Source organism: Octopus sinensis, linkage group LG1, assembly GCF_006345805.1.
Source record: "Octopus sinensis linkage group LG1, ASM634580v1, whole genome shotgun sequence".
Classification (NCBI taxonomy): Eukaryota; Metazoa; Mollusca; class Cephalopoda; order Octopoda; family Octopodidae; genus Octopus; species Octopus sinensis.
In genome coordinates this window covers 61,570,194-61,592,966 of record NC_042997.1, presented here as the reverse complement: position 1 = coordinate 61,592,966, position 22,773 = coordinate 61,570,194, and the positions used below count along the sequence as shown (strand labels likewise).

Below are 22,773 nucleotides of genomic sequence, written 5' to 3'. Positions count from 1 at the left end.
ACTCCAGCACGGCCACAGTAAAATGACTGAAACAAGTATATATATATATATATATATATATATATATATATATATATGATATGTATCAAAAACGAGTGTAATAAAGTGTAACACTCAAACAAAAGTTGGACTCAGTAGTGGGTTCCACATTCCAATCCAATATCCAGTGGAGAGCAATGCTTGGCATCAACCTTGGGATAGGTTAGTGCATGGAATATAAGCCAAGTAATAGAAATAATGATAATAAATAATAGAAATAATAATGATAAAGAGGAAACAGGTGTACTGGTCAATGCTTCATAGGATATACATACATTTCAGCAAAATACTAAAATAATTACATGTTAGTATTAGAAACATGTAATCAAGCACTTCTTTTTATCAGTGTCCTACAATAAATACAACAGTTGATGTTAAAACACCATATATAAAAAAAAGACTAAGAGGAATGGGAGGGACTGTCAAATTCCAAAATTCCCACTCTCTCTTCTCTGAGCAGTCACATGTCAGTTTACCTGAGAAGAAACAAGGTAAAGACCCCCTTCGGTCATGAGTGACACATGATTGCACCTAGAAAGTTCCCCTCTGAGGCACAAGTCCAGGCAAGTTGTTTGTGGAAGACCAGCAGTCGCTCATGCATACTAGTCTCCCTTCTCCATGCCACTGACATTGTCCAGCAGTAAGACAAAGGCTGATACAGTTTGGCACCAGCGATGTCACAACTTATTTGTACAGCTTAGTGAAATAAAATGCCTGTCTTGCTTAAGAGCCCAACACACAGCCCAGTCTGGGAATCAAACTCACTATCTCATGATTGTGAGCCCACTGAGCTATGCACCTTTGAGAAGAAACAATACAGCTATTAATAAGAAGAGTTGAATTTAATGAATGCCACATTTCAAAGCTCTAGCATCACTCCTTTCTAGTCAACCTATGAACTTCTCAACCCATCCTTGTATATACTGAAAAGCCCAACAAAACCGTTTGGATATACTTATAAACAATATATGTTATATAGAATATTCTGAATGAAGTGCTCCAGTGTGGCTGTACCTGCAATCATGCAAAACAAAGTATACTAAAGAACATTGATGTACAAGTGAAATATTTAGGATGCTACATTTTTGTCCAGTGTGTTAATCATTCTGCCAGCTGGCCACATCAATAAAGGTTTCAAATTTTGGTAGAAGGCCAGTAATTTTGAAGGAGTGGGTTAGGTGACTGTATCGACCCTAATGACCAACTGGTACTATTTTATCAACCCTGAAGGGATGAAAGGCAAAGTTGACCGCTGCAGAATTTGAACGCAGAATGTATAAAAATGGATGAAATGCTGTTAAGCATTTTGCCCAGCACAGTATATATATATATATATATATATATATTGTTGTTGTTGTTAAATCCCAGGTCAGCCCTAAATTAGCAGATCTATAATCAAAGATAATGCTGTGATCATTCCATTTTCATTTTCTCATTTTTTTCAGCCAGTGACATTATCCAGCATGTTTAAGGGAGATTTGGTTGTTATTTCCAATTAATCAAACAACCACAGTCAAATATCAAATGGTTGCCAATATAATAAACAAATTATTTTTAAAGACCTTTTTATTTATTCATTGTGATGAATTAAAACATATGTGGAAAAAGGTAAGGGTTACTGATAGTATGCATAAATCTGAATTGTTGGATCAGTTTGTTGTTCAAACATAATTTGAACCAATAAATAACTTATTCTGTAAATTAAATGTCCAATATATTCTAACATGAAAATGCCATTTTGTCAATTCTTTCTTTCTTTCTCTTTTTTTTTTTTTTTTTTTTTTTGGCAGTTTTGGGGATGCCTGACTGCTCAGGAAATGGATATCATGTTTCCGCTTTGAAATAAATAATTTAAAAAAGTTATTTTAACTAATATTAAGAATGCAGAAAATTGTACATTGAACACAAATTTGATTTTCAAGCCACTCAGCAAATCTCTTATAGAATGGTGGTGGCTAGGTAACAGCCAATTCTTCAATCAAACCAAGTAAGCTACAAGTTTCAACAGAAAAAATTAGCAAGCATGTCTGTGTGACAAAGAAGCTCACATTGCAACCATGTTGTTTTGAGTTCAGTTCTATTGCACAGCACCTTAAGCAAGTGCCTTTTACTAAAGCCCCTGGCTGACCAATGCCATGTGAATGAATTTGGCAGGCAGAACTGTGTGGAAATTTTGGTACAAGGCCAGTAGTTTTAGGAGGAGAGGATAGTATAGTTGATTATGCTGATCCTGGTACTTGACTGGTATTTTATTTTATTGATCCTCAGAGGAATCAAATGCAAAATTGATCCTGGCAAAATCTAAACTCAGAACATAAGTTGGTAGAAATAAAATATATAAATAAAAAACAATATTACAATTAAAGAGAATATAAAAAATTTATTTCAACAGATTTTTTCATTTGTACAATTTCATTTGGATTAAACATTTTCATAGAAATCACAGGTATAAGAGGCAAGAAAGCTTTCAGCTGAGTTTTATATTCAATAAATATAGAGATAACAGCCATCAGAAGAGATAAAGCAAAGAAACATTTGGTGTAAAATCTTATATAACACAGTACAGTACTTACATTGTACTTTTTAACCCTAGCAAATAATTAAGAATTTATAAACTATTTATTTCACATATGTGAGAAATCTAATCAAACATTTGATGTTTGCATATTCTGCTTGATTATTCATGTTAAGACACAGAACAAAAATATTCTAAATGGTGCTCACCAAATATTTCATTAAAAAGATTCATTATAAATGCACTTAAATCAGCTTGAACCTATCAAAATGTCACAAGTCCACTTGTTGTTTAAACAACAGCCATATTTTTCTCTTGAGAATTTTGAATTTAAAAACTAATGAACCAAACTCTGTATTTCATGATGTTCAAAAATACAAATTAAATTGACTGAAATACATTTATAATAAAATAATCTTTTAAAATTAAATCCTTGATGAATACTGCTTAAAATTTGTTTTGAAAATATTTAATTTCAATAAAGTAGTCTATGTACTTCTAGACTAATTAACCAATGGATATTTGCTGCATGATTGCAATCTGATCATACTTCATAATCAGCCTTATCTATCAATAAGTGATTAACCCTTTTGATAAAAATTCACCTGAGACTGCTCTGGGCTTTTGATAAAAACTTCCTATTATAAATGGTGAAAATTTCATGCAAATCTCTGTTCCAAAAACACAAACTTAATAATTAAAGTTACTTCACTAAATTCTTCATTAAGTTCAAAGTTAATTGAAACAAAGGCAGTGTATTTCAATAAAAATATGGTAAAAAAATGGGTGAATCCTATTGATTACATGGAAAGGTGATAAAAGGAATGATATTTTCATAGCTTTCTCTAATAGTAGAAATGGTGTGATTTAAGTAAAAACACTAAAACTAGTTAAAATCTGCTTCTGTCTTACAATGTCTAAGAGCTTACTCTCTACTGCAGAGGGACAAAATAGTCATAGATGGTGTAGTGCTTATGAGCTTTATAGGACTTGAAAGGCTGGTGTGATGGATGCAATTGATGTTCAGTTTGAACAACAATAGGTTAGTATCTGCAAGGAGGGAGTTCTGGGTAGATTTTAGTCTCAAAGAGGAAAGACCGGACAAAGTATTTAGTGCAGGGTCTGAGAGATATAACATAGTAATTAGAAATTAGAAAAAGAGAGATGTGTGGAAGTAATAGAGTCAAGTGTAGAGAGCAGAGGTTATTATATTAGTGATAGAAGCAGTGAAGGAGAGCAAACAGTGCATATGGAAAGCTGGTGGTTGAAGCTTATGGGTGAATAATAAAACTTAGTCAATCAGTAGATTGGTCTGACCTATGATATTAATTTGTGTAGATACAGCATTAATTGTTTGTGTGTATGTGTATACACACACACACATATATAAAGTACTATTGTAGTATAATTTTGGCAATGTTATGCATGTGTGTGTGTTTGTATGTACAACACTTTGAATCTATAAACTGTGAGTTGTGGTCACTTTCTAACTTGTTACGTACAGGCAGGCCAGGCATGTCTGTGTGATTAAGAGGTTTGTTTGACAGTCATGTGGTTTTTTAGGTTTGGTACCATACATCACACATTCGGTAAGTGTTTTCTACTATATAGCTTCTGATGAACCAAAGATTATGAGTGAAATTTAGTAGATGGGACCTGTACAGAGGCTCATCATACATATGTACAGGTGTGTGAGTGTGTGTCTGTGTTTACATTTATGTCCCATAACTTAGTGCTTCAATAAATAAGGATCATTAAAATAAGTAACAGATACAAAAATATGAACTGGAGTATATAACTGAAGGTTGTACCCCAGCATGGCCACAGTACAATGATTGAAACCAGTAAAAGAATAAGAAAATAAGAATATATGTGTTAGTCATGAGAGATTTCAGAGGCTTACGATTTGAGGGGATTTAGATGTGTATTGCTTGCAGCTGGTTGAATTGTGAAGCACAAATTCATTTCCTTGATATATGCAATAGTTGAGACAAGCTTGTTACATTACTACTGAAAGAGTCTCTCAAAATGTCCCTCTGTCTGTGAATTCAATACTTCCATGGCATGAAGTGCCCAGGCTGCATGAGGACAATGCTTTTGCGTAAATGTTTAAGGAGGAGGGAAGTATAGTATGTTCAGCAGAAAAGTCTTGAGCATTCAGTTAATAATAAGTAGCTTGTGAGTCACAACCATCACCACCTACACCATCATCATTATATTTACACCCACCTTCCATACTGGCAATGGGGTGCAATGGTCCTCACAGTCCACATCAGTTCTTACTGGAAGCCAACTCCCTCACAAACGTATGAGAGGACCATGTCTTGCCCATATGTTTCATTGTGGGCTTGGTTGCTATAGATGCACCCAGTACACTCTATTCTTTAGAGAGAGTGTACTGGGTACATTTTATCATGGCACTAACATTTGAGAGATTATTATATCCTTGAGAAGAAAGGACTAAAAAGAACTACCTTTCAACCTTATGTTTTCTCTACTCATTTGCTAACCACTTTACCAGAAAAGCAAAAGGTACTCACCACTTTAAGATGTTTATGTTTGCACAAAGCATTGTAAACAGAAAGGTGAATAGGAGAGTGGGCAATGACAGGATTCAGAATAGGTGGGTGAAAGCAGCAAGAGATTAATGATGAAAATACAAAATGATCGGGATGAGATGGGAGAGAAAATGAGAAAAGTATATTGGGTACAAACAGGTCTAATCTAGACTCTTACATATGTGTCATGATAGGCAAGAGAAATAGCCTGATGTGGATGATGGTTGGGGAATTTATATGCAAGTGAGTCCTGGACTGTTGTTAAATGAGAGATTAGAAAAACTTAGAAATAGAGAGAAATGCAACGGGGAAATGAATAATGAGATGAGAGGATGTCAAAGATGCAGCGGGTGGTTGCAGATGTAGACTTGATAGTATCTTTTATCTTTTACTCGTTTCAATCTTTGGACCGCAGCCATGCTGGAGAACTGACTAGAAGATACAGACCCCAGTGTATGTCAATTTTTTAAAGTCTGATACTTATTCTTTCAGTCTCTAGTGCCAAAGTTACAGGGATGTAAATAGACCAACACTGGTAATCAAGTGGTGGTGGGCCATAAACAGAAAGACAAACACACATAGACATATATATATATGACAGGCTTATTTCAGTTTCTGTTCACAAAATCCATTCAAAAGGCTTTGGTCAGCCCAAGGGTATAACAGAAGACATTGGCCCAGGTACCATGTGGCTGGGAAGCAAACTTCTCACACAGGTGTGTAAATATAATCTATCTATCTACAGATAATATATATATATATATATATATATATATATATATATAGAGAGAGAGAGAGAGAGAGAGAGAGAGAGAACAAAGTGAACGTATGCTGCTATATATATATAAAATAAAATACAAAATGGGACAAAAACGCAAAACATCTGGACAACTAGGTGATACAAAAGGGGACAACAACATATCCAGATAGACGATACAAAAAAACATGGACGGGTCATTTGAAGCCTTTTATCTTCAGTCAAGAACCGGATCATCCTCGCAATTTCAGCTGATTAATCTTGAGATTGCTCCAATCTGGCCAGCCCCAAGGAAAAACTAATCTAAGAGCATTAGATTCCTTGGAAAAAAGCAACGAATGTATATGAAACAAGGTATGTGTTTACATATAGATGTGGGTGTATGTATGAATCTATCTATCTATATATCTCTCTCACTTTCTCTCCCCCTCTCTCTCTTTATATATATATATACATACATACACATGAGTATATATACATATACATACATATATAGGTATGTGTTTATGTATAGATGTGGGTGAGTATGTATATCTACATCTTTCTATCTATCTATGTGTATGTGTGTATACAATGCAATAAAGAAAATGCATATATTGCTCTTCAATAAAACTATTTTGACAGTATTCAATCCAATGAAAGTAGGTGTGTATTACACATATAATGGATTTTTGCTTGTATGAATAGAAATTAAGAAGCAAAATTTAATTAAATGGTAACATTCTTGAAGCAGAATCTTTAAAATGACTTAATAATGGTGATATTAGCAACATCAACATACAAAGAACAAATATATTTGATTTTATTTCTGTTTTTTCTTAAGGATCTATAAAATTTGAACATGAAAAGAGCATGTTATATAAATTTTTAGTTTACAAGAAAAATAATAAAAAAACATATATACATTAAAAACCTTAAGTGTATATTTTAAGTTCATATGTCTTATATGTATACTGGCATATACAAAGCTTTATATTATACAAACTGGGTGGGTGTTGTTCCTGATGATGATGATAATGTTGATGATGATGATGATGATGGCTATGATGATGAAGATGATAATAGATAACTGATTAACTTTACTTGAATAGCCCAAATGGTAAAATAAAAAAGGAAATAAAGGGAAACTGACATTACTAAATATCCATCGGCATTTCAATCTATTGCCATTTAACCTTAAATTGGTGGGGCATACTAGCCTGAATTTTAGGTCTTTTTTATTGAGAATGTTTATTGATTTTACTATTACAAGAATTAAGTTAGGTGACTATATAAGATGCTCCTCTGCTGGCTTAATTATGTTTGGTTTATCCAGGAGTGTTTGTAAAGAGATAACACTGCACAGAGCAATAGTGCATTTTGAAGGAGGTGTATCACATGTTGCTAGCATTGGTATACATATTGAAAGATGTCAAAACATCAGCTGTAGGTATTCTTTGTTTTAGATGTCGATATGTTAAAATTGAAAGTCTTTTTATAATTTTTACAAACACTTCAAATGATGAAGTGTTTTTGTTGAGCTTTATAGTGAAAACACTTTTTTTTTGTTAATTATAATCATCTTGCTTTTTCTTCTCATTTGTAAATATATTAATTATATATAATTTACATAATGATGGAAGCTTTGTTGGTGGCTGGCATTTTTAGACAGATAAATCTGACCATCAGCAAAATTTTGAAGTCAGTCACTCCTTTCTTTGAAAAATTAAATTGCATACTCTTCATGAATATACTGAGTGCTTTTGCAGTTAATGTTTGAATGCCTTAGTGTATAACTCTACATAAAACATACACATTAATATATGGCACATATATAACAAAAAGTAAGGAAAACAGACTGTAGAAAATAATGTACAACCTATGCTCTATGGTCTGGTATTCAATTCTAGTTTCATGGGCATTTAATAGATGAGTATATTAATCTTCTGGTAAACAAGACATTATTTCTATCAGGTAGGACAGATGAGATAATGAAAATTAAGTGCACTGTCCAAATTCATAGCAAAACACCTGCAGTGGATTTGAACCGAATATATGAGTTAGAGATCCACTGAGGGTACCCTGCTGATAGTTTATAATTAAAGTTACAAATGAAACTTCATCATAGTTTCTGAAATAAAATGAAATACACATTCATAAACAGTGTTGATGAGAGAAAATTTTTAAAAATTGAGAACCTGGAAAAAAATCTTTTCTTTCAGACAAAAAGTCACTCCTGAAATAACAGGGTTCTTTTCTCAACATGGCAAGGAGACTCATATTAAAAAAATCGTCAAATTTATATTTTTTCTCATGAGTACCAGTCTGGAGTTTATGTTTCATTTTGTTAAAATGTAAAACATTTGCTATTTGATCATAGATGAAGAAACAACAGAATTTAATATGTCTCTATAATATAATTGGTAAAGCATTTTATTTGGTGAAAGTGTCACCAATTTTAAAATGAATCAACTGATTTCATTTTATTGGTTTCCATCACTGAACTCTGGTCATGCTGGGCCACAGCTTTGTTAAGGTACAGTGAATTATGTCAACACTAGCACCTAATGGTTGATTTTTCTCAACTCATTTCACTGACTCAAGAAGAATGAATGGCAAAGAGTATCTGTGAAGAAATGGGATTCAGAATGTAAAGAGACATAACCAAATAACAAAACATTTTGATACTTGACTCAATTTCCCTTCAATTGCCATTTATATCAAATGTAAAGAAAAATTATATTTAACAAGAAAAAAAAATAATAACTGATGATATAGAAATTCATGTTACAGATATTGCATATCAATAATAATGAGAGAGAAGAAAAATGGTCATGTAATAAAGATGCTGAACTATTGACCTTATGGTTGCAAGTTCAAATCTTACTATGACCATTGCCTTGAATACTTCTGAGCAAGACACATAATTATTGCTTGCTTCACTTTATCTGAAACAGGTTTCCCTTCTGTTATTTCATAGCAGAATGGTTGGAAGAATTTCCAGTTAGAAAAACATTAAAGCTCAAAAAACAAAACAAAACAAAAAAAATGATTTAAAACATAGCAAAATACATACACACATACAGTCATGTCCACAGAATCATACGCAAAGATTTATATGGACACACATATGCACAATCATGCAAGGAAACAAATTATAAAATTTTGAATCAAAAATAAATGTATATAGTAAAATGATTGCACTTTAAGTTCATATTTTCATAAATGTAAACAATTTAATGTATATTATCTCTTTCACTATATGTACCTTTGTGCACACACATACACACAAATATAATTTGTTCAGATGCTTTTCTATATTCACAAATCTACACTTCTCATGCATGCACACACACAAGCACATATATCAATATTTTCTAATCACCTGGGAGACTGTTAACTAGAATCTGATAGTCTTAGAAATTGAAGTGGTGTATATTAAGCCATGTGATAAGGTAGAGACAAGTGTTTTAGGCAGAACCTTCCATAGGGAGAGGCATAATAAATGTGTGGGAAGGATGAAGACACATATACACTTTAGTAATGAACTGGAAGGACAAGTATTCAACACTAGGAAGGTGGTTGAATATTTTAAAATAGAATCTATATTAACTTTGTGGACCTCAAGGTTTTATGCCAATAAAAATTAACAAGTTTTCACCTTGGGTTCAATCAGGTCACTGATTTTCATGAGTATGAGACCTTGAGTTCTAAAGAGTGAAATTTTATTAAAAAGTGTGTGTGTGTATGTGTTTTTACATACACACATACATACATACATACATATATATATATATAGTATGTGTGTGTGGGTGTTTTTACATACACATACATGCATTCATACATTTATATATATATATGCACACATGCACATATACATATATATGTATATATATATATATGTATATATATGTATGTATATATATGTATATGTATATATATGTATATATATGACGATGATGATATATATATATATATATATATATATACCGGAGTAAACACATAAATGAGAAACAAGGTGGAAAAAAGAGTACTCAAATACCAGTGGTAGAGTAATATGCTTTATTTAAAGCAGCAGAAAATTCAACAAAACCTGTTACTCTGAGTTTCCCATTGCCGTTCATCGGATAGTTTTTGCTAGCAACGGGAAACTCAGGGTAACAGGTTTTGTTGAATTTTCTGCTGCTTTAAATAAAGTATATATATATATATATATATATTATATATATATATATATATACACACATCTCTATCGTTGGTAAAACAAATCCAAAAAAGAAGCACACTAAGTTATAAAACATTAAATAAATCTCAATGAGGCTGGTTCATGGGATTAACCTGGGTTTCACATCCATAAAGCGCTAAACTTTATGGCATATCATCAGATCCCAAAACCTGTTGGCTTAAGGCCTCTCTAGAATATAGAGGAGGAAATCGACCTCACTACTCAATGTCAACAATAGAGGATTGTCTCTCTTCGGCTATCGATCGCAAGTGACCCTTTTGATGGCATTGAGTAGCAAGGTCCTTTCCTCCTCCATATTCTAGAGAGACCACTTGCTAGAGAAGCCTTAAGCCAACTGGTTTGGGGATCTGATGATACACCGTAAAGCTAGGTAATCCCATAAACCGTGCTTATCTAACTTCATTTATATTATATACATATCTATATACATACATATATATGCTGAACCAAGTGAAATCGTAGTTGTGGCTGATGCCAGTGCTGCTTGATTGGCACATGATAGACCGTTAGCTCCTACTCGCATTTTTTTTCTCTCCTTGTTTCTCTCTTTGTTTCTTTTCTGTGTATCTTTCTGTCGAAGAGAGTAGGCTCAAAACGTAAAAGACTTGTTCTATTTCTATTCCTGAGCGCCATACTAATACATTTGTTTGTTTGTACTCCACCTGCCTTCGTCTTTTGTTTATTTTCGTAATTCTTCCCCCTATATATATAATCATCATTGTTTAACATCTGCCTTCCAATGATGAACGATGATGATGATATATATGTATACATACATACATGTGTGTATGTATAAATATATATATAGATAGATAGATAGATAGAGAGATATACACACAAATCAGTTGTACACAAAGTATGATCATTGCTAGAAATAGCAGCTGGTAAGCTATTGGCGCTATGTAGAGCTTCACTGAATGTTTAGAGGCAGAAATGTTTGCGGGCAGTGACTATAGGAAACTTCTGCCTTAACTCTACAGAGACTGATAGAGGAATGAAGGATAATTCAATACTACAGTTTCAAACTTTCCAGATCATGTGCATGAGCGTGAATTTTAAAATTCCATTGTCAATGGTAGATTCAGCCGAAGACAACCAGTTGGATTCGCACTCATGCATGTGATCCGAAAAGGTTGAAACTGCAGTATTGAGTTATCCTTCATTCCTCTAATGATCTCTGTAGAGGTAAGACAGAATTTTCTTATATTCACTGCCCACAAACATCTCTGCTTGTAAACATTCAGTGAAACTCTACCAATAGCTTACCAGCTGCTATTTCTAGCAATGATCGTACTTCATGTACATCTGTTTTGTATATTTATAATTCTACCTTTTATGGTACTGTATTCTTGCTGGATAGTAATATTATTTTTAATAATATTTAGATTTCTTACATATATATATGTAGGTGTGTGTGTATGTATGTATGTATGTAAATCATCATCATCATCATCATCATTTAACATCGGCTTTACATGCTAGCATGGCTGGGTGGTTTGACTGAGAACTGGCAGGCTGGGAGGCTGCACCAGGCTCCAATCTGATTTGGCAAGGTTTCTATTGTTGGATGCCCTTCCTAATGCCAACCACTCCGAGAATGTAGTGAGTGCTTTTTACATGCCTCTGGCATGGGAGCCAGTAGGTGGCACTGGCATTGGCCTTGTTTGAGTGGTGCTGTTTATGTGCCAGTCAGGTAGCATGGGTGCCAGTCAAGCAGCACTGGCATCAACCATGACTATGATTTCACTCGGTTCAGCATTTAGCTTTACGGCATTTCTTCAGACCCTAAACCTGTTGGCCTATGTGGTCTCTAGCACTTGCTAGAGAGGCCTTGAGAGGTCACAGGTACTTGCTAGACAAGCCATGAGCTAAGGGGTTTAGGGTCTGAAGAAATGCTGTAAAGCTAAGCACTTTATGGATGTGAAACCCAAGGTGACCTCATAGACCAGCCATATCTATCTTTATCTATATACTCTACTGATCTATAACTCAGAGTATGCTTCTATTTCAGATTTATGTTTTACTGATGATATACATGTGCGTGTATACATATATACACACACACATATCTATCTATCTATCTATGCATGCATCCATTCATCCATACATATTAGTAGTCTCAGGAGGAAAGATGGTAGTCAAGACCTCCCTGACAGGTGAGGTTGATGTTGTTTTGTCTTAACTAAGCAGAACTATTATCAAAGTCATTCCAGTCTTGACCATCACATTTTTTCTTCAGACAGTGTATTTTGAATTAACATTATTCATTGTGTCCTGCCATTTTAAAATGATTGTGTGTGATATGTAGACTTGGCTGGTATTTCTAGCAGATCAAATGACCATGTAGAAACTTGCTTAATGGTTGTGAAGTAGATGTGGTTGATTGATGTTTAACTTGAACTTCCATAGGAGGACACCCATGAGGAAAATGTGAGCAAGAAATAGTTAGATGGTAGGGAATTTATGAGGGCTGCCTGCAGTTCTGGGGAAGAGGTAGTGAGATATAAGAGGGAAGACAAGGAGAAATGGGTTCATAAGATGGAGAATCATGGAGGTGGTACACAACTTACTACTTTGAAGGAGCAGAAACTGCTAATGAAGCAGTGTAGAAAGTAAAGGTTAAATTTTTTTTTTTATGGTTTAGTCAGTGGAAGAAGGATTATACACATAAATTCCTCTACAGGGACCCCCATGACAAGTGGTAGGAAGAGGGGAGATGGGATGAAAATCCAAAACATGAAACTCTACATCATCTCATGGCACAATAACATACACCTTTTCGATCTTTATTCCAGTCACAATTCTTGTTGATTGCTAGTCACTGCAAGTGATGGTCCATTTTTTTCATGTTTCAACATGCTTCTCCGGAATGAGTTTTTCATCACTAATAATTACATTAGGCATGCCTTGTTCTTTCACACAATTATCAATAGTTGTTAAGAGCTGATGCAGGCGTCTGTCAATAGAACGTAAATGGAACTTGTTCAAAATAGGGGATATTGGATCAAATAAGAGGACAGCTTCTAAAACTTTGGACAAAATACCATTTTTCAACATTTTCAATTGATCATAAGTAGACTGTCGGATTCTGAAGAGAAAAAGAATGCAATAAATAAATAAATAAATAGAATAAATAATAACATAAGTAAATAAAAGGAAACACATTTTACAGCAATCAAAAATTAAGAATCCCATTAAAAGCCAAAATGACAACACTGTTTCCTCTCTTCCCCACTCTGAGATGAAGAGCAAATTCTCAAACAATATATTTGTTCCTCTTAAAGGCATTTTACTTATCAAATTCTTCAACTAACTCTCCATTGAATTAAAACTATATGCATGCATACGTATACATATTGGCTAATAAGGACCCCTTCAGTCAAAAATGACCATGGGTTTGCACCTAGAAAGTTACAACTAGAAAAGTTACACCTAAAGAGTTACCCTCCAAGGTACAAATCCAGGCAAAGTTGTTTATGGAAGACCAGCAGTTACCCATGCATACCAGCCTCCTCTCTCCATGCCACTGATGTTATTCAAGATGAAAGGCAAAGGCTGATACAGCTTGGCACCAGTGACGTCGCAACTCATTTCTACAGCTGAATGTATTGGAGCAATATGAAATAAAGTCTTGCTCAAGAACACAACACACAGCCCAGTCCAGGAATCAAACTCACTACCTCATGATTGTGAGCCTGATACTCTAACCATTGAGCCATGTGTCTTCACTATCATATAGTGGTTTCTTTTTTTTGTTGAGCCCTAGATCTGTCTGAATTTAAAAGATCCCATGATAAAATGTATTTCATCCTGTCTTATACCATCTATACCAATAACTATATTGGGCAAAAGTGTTCTTTCTTTTTGAAGTAGTGGAATCGATTCATTCAATTAAGAATTCCCATCAAGGTTGCAGTCTGATGACTGAAGCAAGTAAAAGAGAAGATAAAAAAATAAATATGAGATTTATATTAAGCACATTTCTGTTGAAATACGATATAAATTAAACATAAAAGAGAGTTGATAAAGATATAGACACACGAAACATAGAATAGTGTTGATACTAATACATACACAACAGGCTTCTTTCAGTTTCTATCTACCAAATCCACTCACAAGGCTTTGGTCAGCCCGAGGTTATAGTAGGAGACACTTGCCCAAGGTGTCACACAGTGGGACTAAATCTAGAACCATGTGATTGGGAAGCAAGTTTCTTACCATACAGCCACGCCTGCACCTATATATATATACTGAGATTTCGGAGTACCTTATTTCTTCTAATATATAATACCTGTACATCATCTCCAAACCTTCTAACATATATATATATATATACATACTATACCAGGGGTGGGCGAACTTTTTTGATCGCGGGCTGCACAGTGCATCTTTGGAACCTTAGCGGGCCTCATTTATAAGAATCAAGTGAAAATATTTTTAAAGGCGGTTATAGACCTATAAACACACAATTGATTGAAAGGAAATTTTGTGAAATATTCCTGGTTTAAGTGATTTAATTTATTTTTTAGAGTATCGGGTTCATGTTTTTCGGTTATTTGCTCCTATAGTTGAAATTATTACAGGAACCTCGGTTATTTTGGACAGCCTGTTATTGCTTACAAATTGCCAGGAACGGAATTTTCCTAGTAAAATCTGCACTAATTGTGGACAACCACCTCTTAATATTATGGACAACCATGATGAATATTATACTTAAATTCTAGGATACCCAATATAAAAGATTTTAAAGAGAAATAACAGTTTATTAATATGAATTGATATCTGAAATTAGAAACGTCACCTGAAGCATTTATTTGAAAAACAAACCGGCTCTGTAAATAACAATGTCAATGAGAATGATGCAGCTGACTACTGTCATTTACCATTTTGTCAAAATTAGGTGTCAAGTTGCTTGTGCTGATTCTTAACACTGACTGAAGATTTGAGTCTGTGAGAAGTGATCAATTCTTCCCCTTGTTAATTTTCATGATGGAGAAAGTCTGCTCACATATGTAAGTTGATGCAAACAACACAAACATCTTTCTTGCAAATTTTTTTAGATTTTGAAACTTTTTTGAATGTAGAGAAGCATAAAACTCGACCAGTGGTTTACTTTCAAACATCATCTTTAAAGAATTGTCGGCTTGCAAATGAATCAGTTCTATCTGCAGTTCCTCGGTAGTTGTTTCAATGTCACAGGCAAGAGGTGAGTTAAGCAAATCGAACAGGCCTTCAACTGCCTTGAAATCAGCAAATCTTCTAATGAAATCCTTTTGTAAAGCCATCAACTGGGAACTGTACTTGTCCGATGATTCTTGTGTAACAGACTGTGTTTTCAGCAGAGGGAAGTGAATAAATTTTTGCTCATTCAGCTGCTTGGCAAAAAGTCCAAGCTTCCATTGAAAAGCTTTCACTTCCAGGTACAATTCATGAGCAAATATACCTTTGCCTTGCAATTTTGTGTTAAGTTCATTCAGCTTCTGCATTATGTCCACAGCAAATGCAAAATCACAAACCCATTCGTCACTCTCCATTTCGTTTAAAAAGTCACAGGAGATGTCTTGCATTTTGAGAAACATAAGAATCTCTGCTTTGAGGTCCCATACTCTCTTAAGAACTTTTCCAATGCTTAACCAGTGGACATTTGTGTAGTACAGCACATCAGTAAAATCAGCCTCCACATCCTCCAAGAAACTTCGGAATTGCCTGTGTTTCAATCCCCGTGATCTTATTAAATTCACTGCACGCACCACAGGTTTGATGACATGTTTGAGTTTTAAAGATGACTTACAAAGGCTTTCTTGATGTATGATGCAGTGAAAAGACAACACACTGTGTAGTGGAAAATCTTCTTTGATTTTGTCATTCAACAACTTCACAAGGCCGGAATGTTTACCGGTGAGTGAAGGAGCTCCATTGGTTGTAATGCTGGCCAGTTTATTTAGGGTTAATCCAGACCTGATTGAACTGTTAATGACACTGTTGAACAAATCTTTTCCAGTAGTAGTATCTTTGAGAGACTCCATAGATAACAATTCCTCTGTAATTTCAAAGTTTTCATCAATTCCTCTGATGTAAATGAGTAACTGAGCAGTATCCTGAATATCAGTACTCTCATCTAAAGCAATAGAAAACCACTGAAATTGACCACTGGCTGTTAACAGCTGTTCATGAATATTCACGGCAATTGCATCAATGCGATGAACAATAGTTCTTCGTGACAGGGAAATGGCTTCTACTTTTGACTTAACTTCAAGACACACAACGCTGACAGCATCAATCATACAATCTTTGATAAATTCTGCTTCTGCGAATGACTTGTTTTGCTTTGCAATTTTGTTGGCCAATATAAAACTTGCCTTTGTCGCGTTCCTTTGTAAAGAGGAAGTTTTATCAAACACATTTTGCTGTTGCTTCAAACGTTTTGTCAGATCATTTGCTTTCTTTTGCAGTTCTTGTTTTGATAAATTGTGTCCAAAATTGGCGTGCTTCGTTTGAAAGTGGTGTTTCAAATTATATTCCTTGAACACAGCAACTGTTTCAGAACAAATCAAACATGCAGCTTTCACTCCAACATCGGTAAAGAAATATCTTTTAGTCCAATTTTCATTAAAAACAAGACATTCCTCTTCAATTTTTCGCTTTTTAGATAGCTTCGAACAACTCATTTTGGGTAAATTTTATCAGACAACAATAGCTAGTTTGAAACACTCATGTCTGTACTAAATTCAAATAATAGATTGAGTGAATGATAACCAACCACAGCTCTGTGTCCAGAAAAAGCTGGTTCAAGCCCTTTTATTAACCTAATTATAGGTAAATTGGATTTCAATAAATATCTATAATAGGGCTCCTAGGTGGGCTGGGATATTATTTGATAATGTGAGAAGGGGGCAAGAGTGTTAGCATGAGGGAAATATGGTGACATAGGCAGTATTGCTGATATCAGAGAAGGGGAGAACAAAGGTGTGTAAGCGACAACACGGAGCGGCAGTGGGACGGTAACGTTAATACAGCTGTCATTAAGTTATATAGGCGCGACGCTGCATACACACTTTCGTAAATACATAAATACATTCATACATACACACACACTCAATGCACGCACACACACACACACACACACACATGGACATACACATAAGTAACTTTTAAAACGCTGAGGAAGGGAATGAAAGGGGAGTGTGAGGAATACGTAGTTTTAATGAGAGAAGGGGTAAGTTGGCAATAATTGTTCACAGGTGGCTTTTCTGCAATCTATCGCTACGAAACACTCACTCACACACATATATACAAATATATATACATATATACATACATATGTCTACTATATTCCATTTTAAACTCGCGATTACCAGTGTGTACGTTTGTAAATGTGTGTGACGGCGCGTGTGTGTGAGTGACATTCTATGACTGTCTGTCCCTCTACTTTTGTTGGGTCTTCTCTGTTGCTGTCACATATTGTGAAATTTTAAAACTACTTCAAAATTTCCAAATTTGGTATTTTGAGATAGGTTTTCCACGTTAAATCCGAGGTTGTTATTTAATTGTTCCAGAAAAATTGCAGAAATATGTTACTGACGTTTAAATTTTAATCCATTTTACCTAATCAGAAAACAGGGTTTACAAGCTGGCATTTTGTGCATAATAGCTGTCTATCACTAAATGAAAGCAAAATCATTACTGAGTGGAAATTTTATTAAACAAATGAAAACAAAGAATTACGACGACTAAAGTTGTAAGAACTAATGAAGTTTTACTAAGTTTTAATGAATGTGAAACGGTCGAACATGGCGTCTAAATAATTTCAAAAGTCCTCAGCGACGATTTTTGGCGAAAAATTGCAAAAAAGTGTCCCGATCAAGAGGCCTATCTGTCAGATAGCATATAGATATAGTTCCAGTTCCAGGGGTATATATATATATATATATATATATATATATATATATAATATATATATATATATATATATATATATTTAAAATCATAATTAGGGGAATCTAACAGATACCAGCATGCTAGATATAGCAATCAAAACTTGACTAAAAAACATACATATTCATACAGCAGCAGGAGGGAAGACAAGAGACAAAATAAACTAGCAAAAAACAAAGAGATGAAATAAATTAACAAAATAAACTGTTTTCTCTCCCGGTGCTGTATGAATATTTGATGTGGTTTTAGAGTCAATTTTTGACTGCTATATCTAGCTTGCTGGATCTTTTAGTTACCCTTAATTATAATTTTAATAATAATTATTACCTATGAGGTTTTTATTCTGACACTAGTCACTTGATATGATTGGTATTTTAAATAACGATCATATCTTTATATATATATATATATATATATAAAATTTATAATTCTTTTTATCCTGGTCAAGGCCGATTTATGGGGTTACCCTGGGTTTCCCGTCAATAAACGGTTTAACTTTGTGGCGTATCGTCAGACCCCAAGACCTGTTGGCCTGTGACATCTTTAAAATATAGAAGGGAAATCTATTTCAACAAAAGTAATACACATTATTATATTAAGTCATTTGGAACTCATCAGTGGATAATAATTAAATATTTTAATATTTAAAATTAGTACCTTTAGTTTTCTTCTTTGTGATCATTTTATAATGATTTCATTTTCTAATTTATTCCTTTCACTCACCAAATCAAATTCAAAACTGAAGCTTACAAGTGTATCCTTGTTAGTATTCAGTTCCTTTCCTTCGTATTATTATTTACTCGTTATTCCTTCTCTGTATATCTAATTAAAACATCGCCCTCGATTCTCCGTTAATTGCTGGTCAAAAAAGCATGCATATGTACATCTTGAAATACCATATAAGGGGTTATATATATATATATATATATATATATATATATTTACATTAGGTTTCTTCCAGTTTCCACCTACCAGCCCAAGGTTATAGTAGATGACACTTACCCAAGGTGTCACACAGTGAGACTGAACCTGGAGCCATGTAATTGGGAAGCAAGCTTCTTAACACACAGCTACAACCATGTATGCAGAAAACTCACTTTTTACCATCAAGGGCTTATATGCCCCAATATTACACTATTTTCTTTAGTCAATACACAATGATTTAAGCTTATAAAATATTATTATTATTTTCAGAATATAAGGCGCTGAGCTGGAAGAATTGTTAACATACCAGGCAAAATGCTTAGTGGCATTTCGTATGTCTTTGCGTTCTGAGTTCAAATTCTGCCGAGGTTAACTCAGCCTTTCATTATTTCGGGGTTGATGAAATAAGTATCAGTTACACACTGGGGTCAATGTAATTGACTTAACCCCCTCCTCCAAAATTATAGGCCTTGTGCCTATAGTTGAAAGGACTGTATACAGAATATATATGTGTGTGTATACACACACACAAATAGGCTTCCACACTGTTTCTGTCAACCACATTTACTCACAAGACATTGGTTGGCATGGGGCTATGGTAGAGGATGCTTTTGCATAATGCTATGCAATGGGACTGAAACTGACACCATATAGCTGCAGAGATGAGCTGCTTAATCATACAACTATGCCTGCACTTATAATGAACATGCAAGATTGAAATATCTTCCTTCACTAAAAATGAGGTTAAATATTCATAGAATTATAAATCTGATCAATTATCTCAGACTTTTAGCCTGTAAAAAAGACTTCAAGTTCTCCCCATGTGATGATCAGTTCAGCTTCTGATTCACATATTTTATTGAATTTTAATTTCATCAAGCCAATGTGAGAAAGCATCTGCTCCCTCAACCTGATAGAAATTGCAACCAAATTCTTTCGAATTACATCTTATTTTCATAAAAAAGGGGAAGCAAGTATTGAATAATATAAACTTGAGGCAGTCAGTCTTTTGATCAAACCAAAGAAACTATGTCCCCACTGGGTTTTATTGTTTTCTATTGCTGAAACTATCTGTCAGTTGTAAGTCCTGAGTAAAAATATAGTCCAGCATATCCCTAAAAGAACTGGCTGGTCATGCCTGGAATACCTTTGATCATAGGTTTATTCAATTAAATTTCTCCTCAGACAAAATTACAGCAATATTCCTAGAACACCTATTTTATTTTAAATAAGCCAACTTGCTTTTGCAACAAGATGAAGCCAATGGTATTATGATTTTGACAATGATGATGATGCCATCGACTACTACTACTGCTGCTGGTAATGATGATAAAAAGAAAAATTCTTTCTAATTTTGTTGCAAAGCATGCAATTTTGAGTGGGATGGGGTACAAGTTGATTACATCAACCCTGGCACTTGACTGGCACTTATTTAATCAACACCAGATCACCACTTTAATAATAATAATGATAATAATAATAATAATAATAATAATAATAATAGCAATAATAATAATAGTAATGATAATAATAATCCTTTCTACTAAAGGCACAAGACCTGAAATATTGGGAGCGGAGACCAGTCAATTATTTCAACTTCAGTGTTTCACTGATTCTTAATTTATCAACCCTGAAAGGATAAAAGGCAAAGTCGACCTCAGTGGAATTTGAACTTAGAATGTAAAGACAGATGAAATGCTGCTAAGCATTTTTCCCAGCATGCTAATGATTCTGCCAGCTCAATAATAATAATAATTGTTGGGACTTGACGGACAGTACAAACTCCTGATAAACACCACAATATCTTCAATCTACAACATCACAGTATTGGACACAGTGTGATGTCTTCAATAATAATAATAATAATAATAATAATAATAATAATAATAATAATAATAATAATAATGATAAAGAGAATGACTGAAAAAAAAAGAAAGAAGAAATCTTACTTGCAACATTGATACAAAGGAGCAAGGATTGAATATTCATCATGATACGGATTGCCAAAACTAGAAGTGAAGAAAAGATAAGTACATTAAAATATGAAGAAAAACATAAGAAATTTACATTGATATCCATTCAAAAAATACAGATTTATTATAAACAGACACATGGTCTGAGGTCATGTGTCTTTATATGAATGTGTTTGATGGTGGTGATGGTGATGGTAGTTTTAATGAAAGTGTGTTGTGATGGTCATTCATTAAGGTGGAATGAAGAATAAGAAACAAAAGATCAGTATTTTTGGCTTTTTTCTATAATTTTTGTTCAATTGAGGCGTGAATTTGCAGAGGATGTGGAGTTGGTTGACTCAATCACAGTAGATTGTACTGTTTTACAAAGAAAGGGGGGAGGGTACATTGAATAATGTAATCCTAGATACACTGGAACAAAAAATGGGATGATTATCACTGGAACACCTTTCTTTATAGGTCTGCTTAATTAGGGCTAACCTGGGGTTAAACAATACCATTGATAACTAGTCCTTGTTTTACTGCCTACCTAACTATCGTACAGATGAAAGAGAGAGATGGTGTAATTCTTTTCTACTCTAGGCACAAGGTCTGAAATTTTTTGGGGAGGGGGCTAGTCGATTAGATCAACCCCAGTACACAACAGGTACTTAATTTATCAACCCCGAAAGGATGAAAGGCAAAGTCGACCTCAGTGGAATTTGAACTCAGAATGTCAAAATCGATGAAATATGGCTAAGCATTTCACCTGGCACACTAATGTTTCTGCCAGCTCGCTGCCTTAGAGATGGTGTAATTCTGGTTCAAATGTTTTTGTAAAGAAGAATAATGATAATTGGGGTTATATAATGCTAATTAAGATCTAGCAAATTAACTGATAAGATTTGCATCACTCACTTAGTATCAATTCTTTGAAGCAATTAAGAAGCTTCTGGATGGCAGGAAAATAAAATTCTTCCTCATATCACACATTTCTATCTTAATCCTCTAGCATTCAGATTACTTTATCAAATGTAATAGTTATTCACATTGATTTGAAGTAACCCAGCATTATCTTGTAGCTTTGAGATTTTGATGATGTGACTGTATATTCTTAGAATGACATTGTAGGGTAGGCGTGAGAGGCCAAATCTGGCTGGTTTCAACATAAAACAGGTAGAATATTTTGGCTAGATATGGCTGGTTTAAATGCTTAAGGGTTAAAAATGGAAGAAAATAGTGGACAAAGTAGTCCAGGATACAGCAAGATTTTTTTAAAAAGTGGGGTAGTCACAACAATAAGAAATAAATGAAAGAAAAAAAGCTACACATAGTTTGTTTATATTGTAGCAAGACATAGAAGGCGGCAATATGACATAATGGTCATTTGCCCGAACAAGCTTAATTGTTGGTAATCCCATTGGTTAAAATTACTGCCCATATTTGGATTCTAAACTTTCATCAAAGAGAATTCTTTCACAAAATATGGTTCTTAGAATTCAGGTATGAGCAGTTATAAAAACCCTGATTTTGGGGAAATAAATCAGTGTTCATAGGATGTTACTAAACTCCATGACACTCACTCATTGAGATATTGGCTATTTTTTATCCAACAAGACTTATTTGAATTGTTGTGAACTCTAGTAGTTAGTATGAAAGATTAGCTAATGTGAATTTTAAGTCGTAATTCTCTACGACAAAATGACTTTACTTTCCAATTGTACTATAAATGCTAAATGTACATAAATAAAATAATGTAGTAATTATTTTCTCTTTCTTCACATTCTTCAACTTGTTAATGTTTATTTCTGCAATTATGAAACTGTGTATTTTTTTATAGCGGTTAAAAGAACACAAATTTATTTATC

At 33.9% G+C, this 22,773-nt stretch overlaps 1 protein-coding gene across 7 annotated transcripts in view; it reads right to left on the bottom strand.

The window, feature by feature from the left end:
* Positions 1–11,721: 11,721 nt before the first annotated feature.
* LOC115211004 (glycosaminoglycan xylosylkinase-like) overlaps positions 11,722–22,773 on the bottom strand; it is a 411,994-nt gene continuing 400,942 nt past the window's right edge. For all 7 annotated transcript variants that reach the window (XM_029779846.2, XM_036501526.1, XM_036501514.1 and 4 more), the window contains 2 exons: positions 20,903–20,962; positions 11,722–13,182 (listed from right to left, as the gene is read on the bottom strand). In XM_029779846.2, the coding sequence (XP_029635706.1) occupies positions 12,939–13,182; positions 20,903–20,962 (304 nt within the window). In that variant the 3' untranslated portion in view covers positions 11,722–12,938. The remainder of the gene's footprint in view (positions 13,183–20,902; positions 20,963–22,773) is intronic.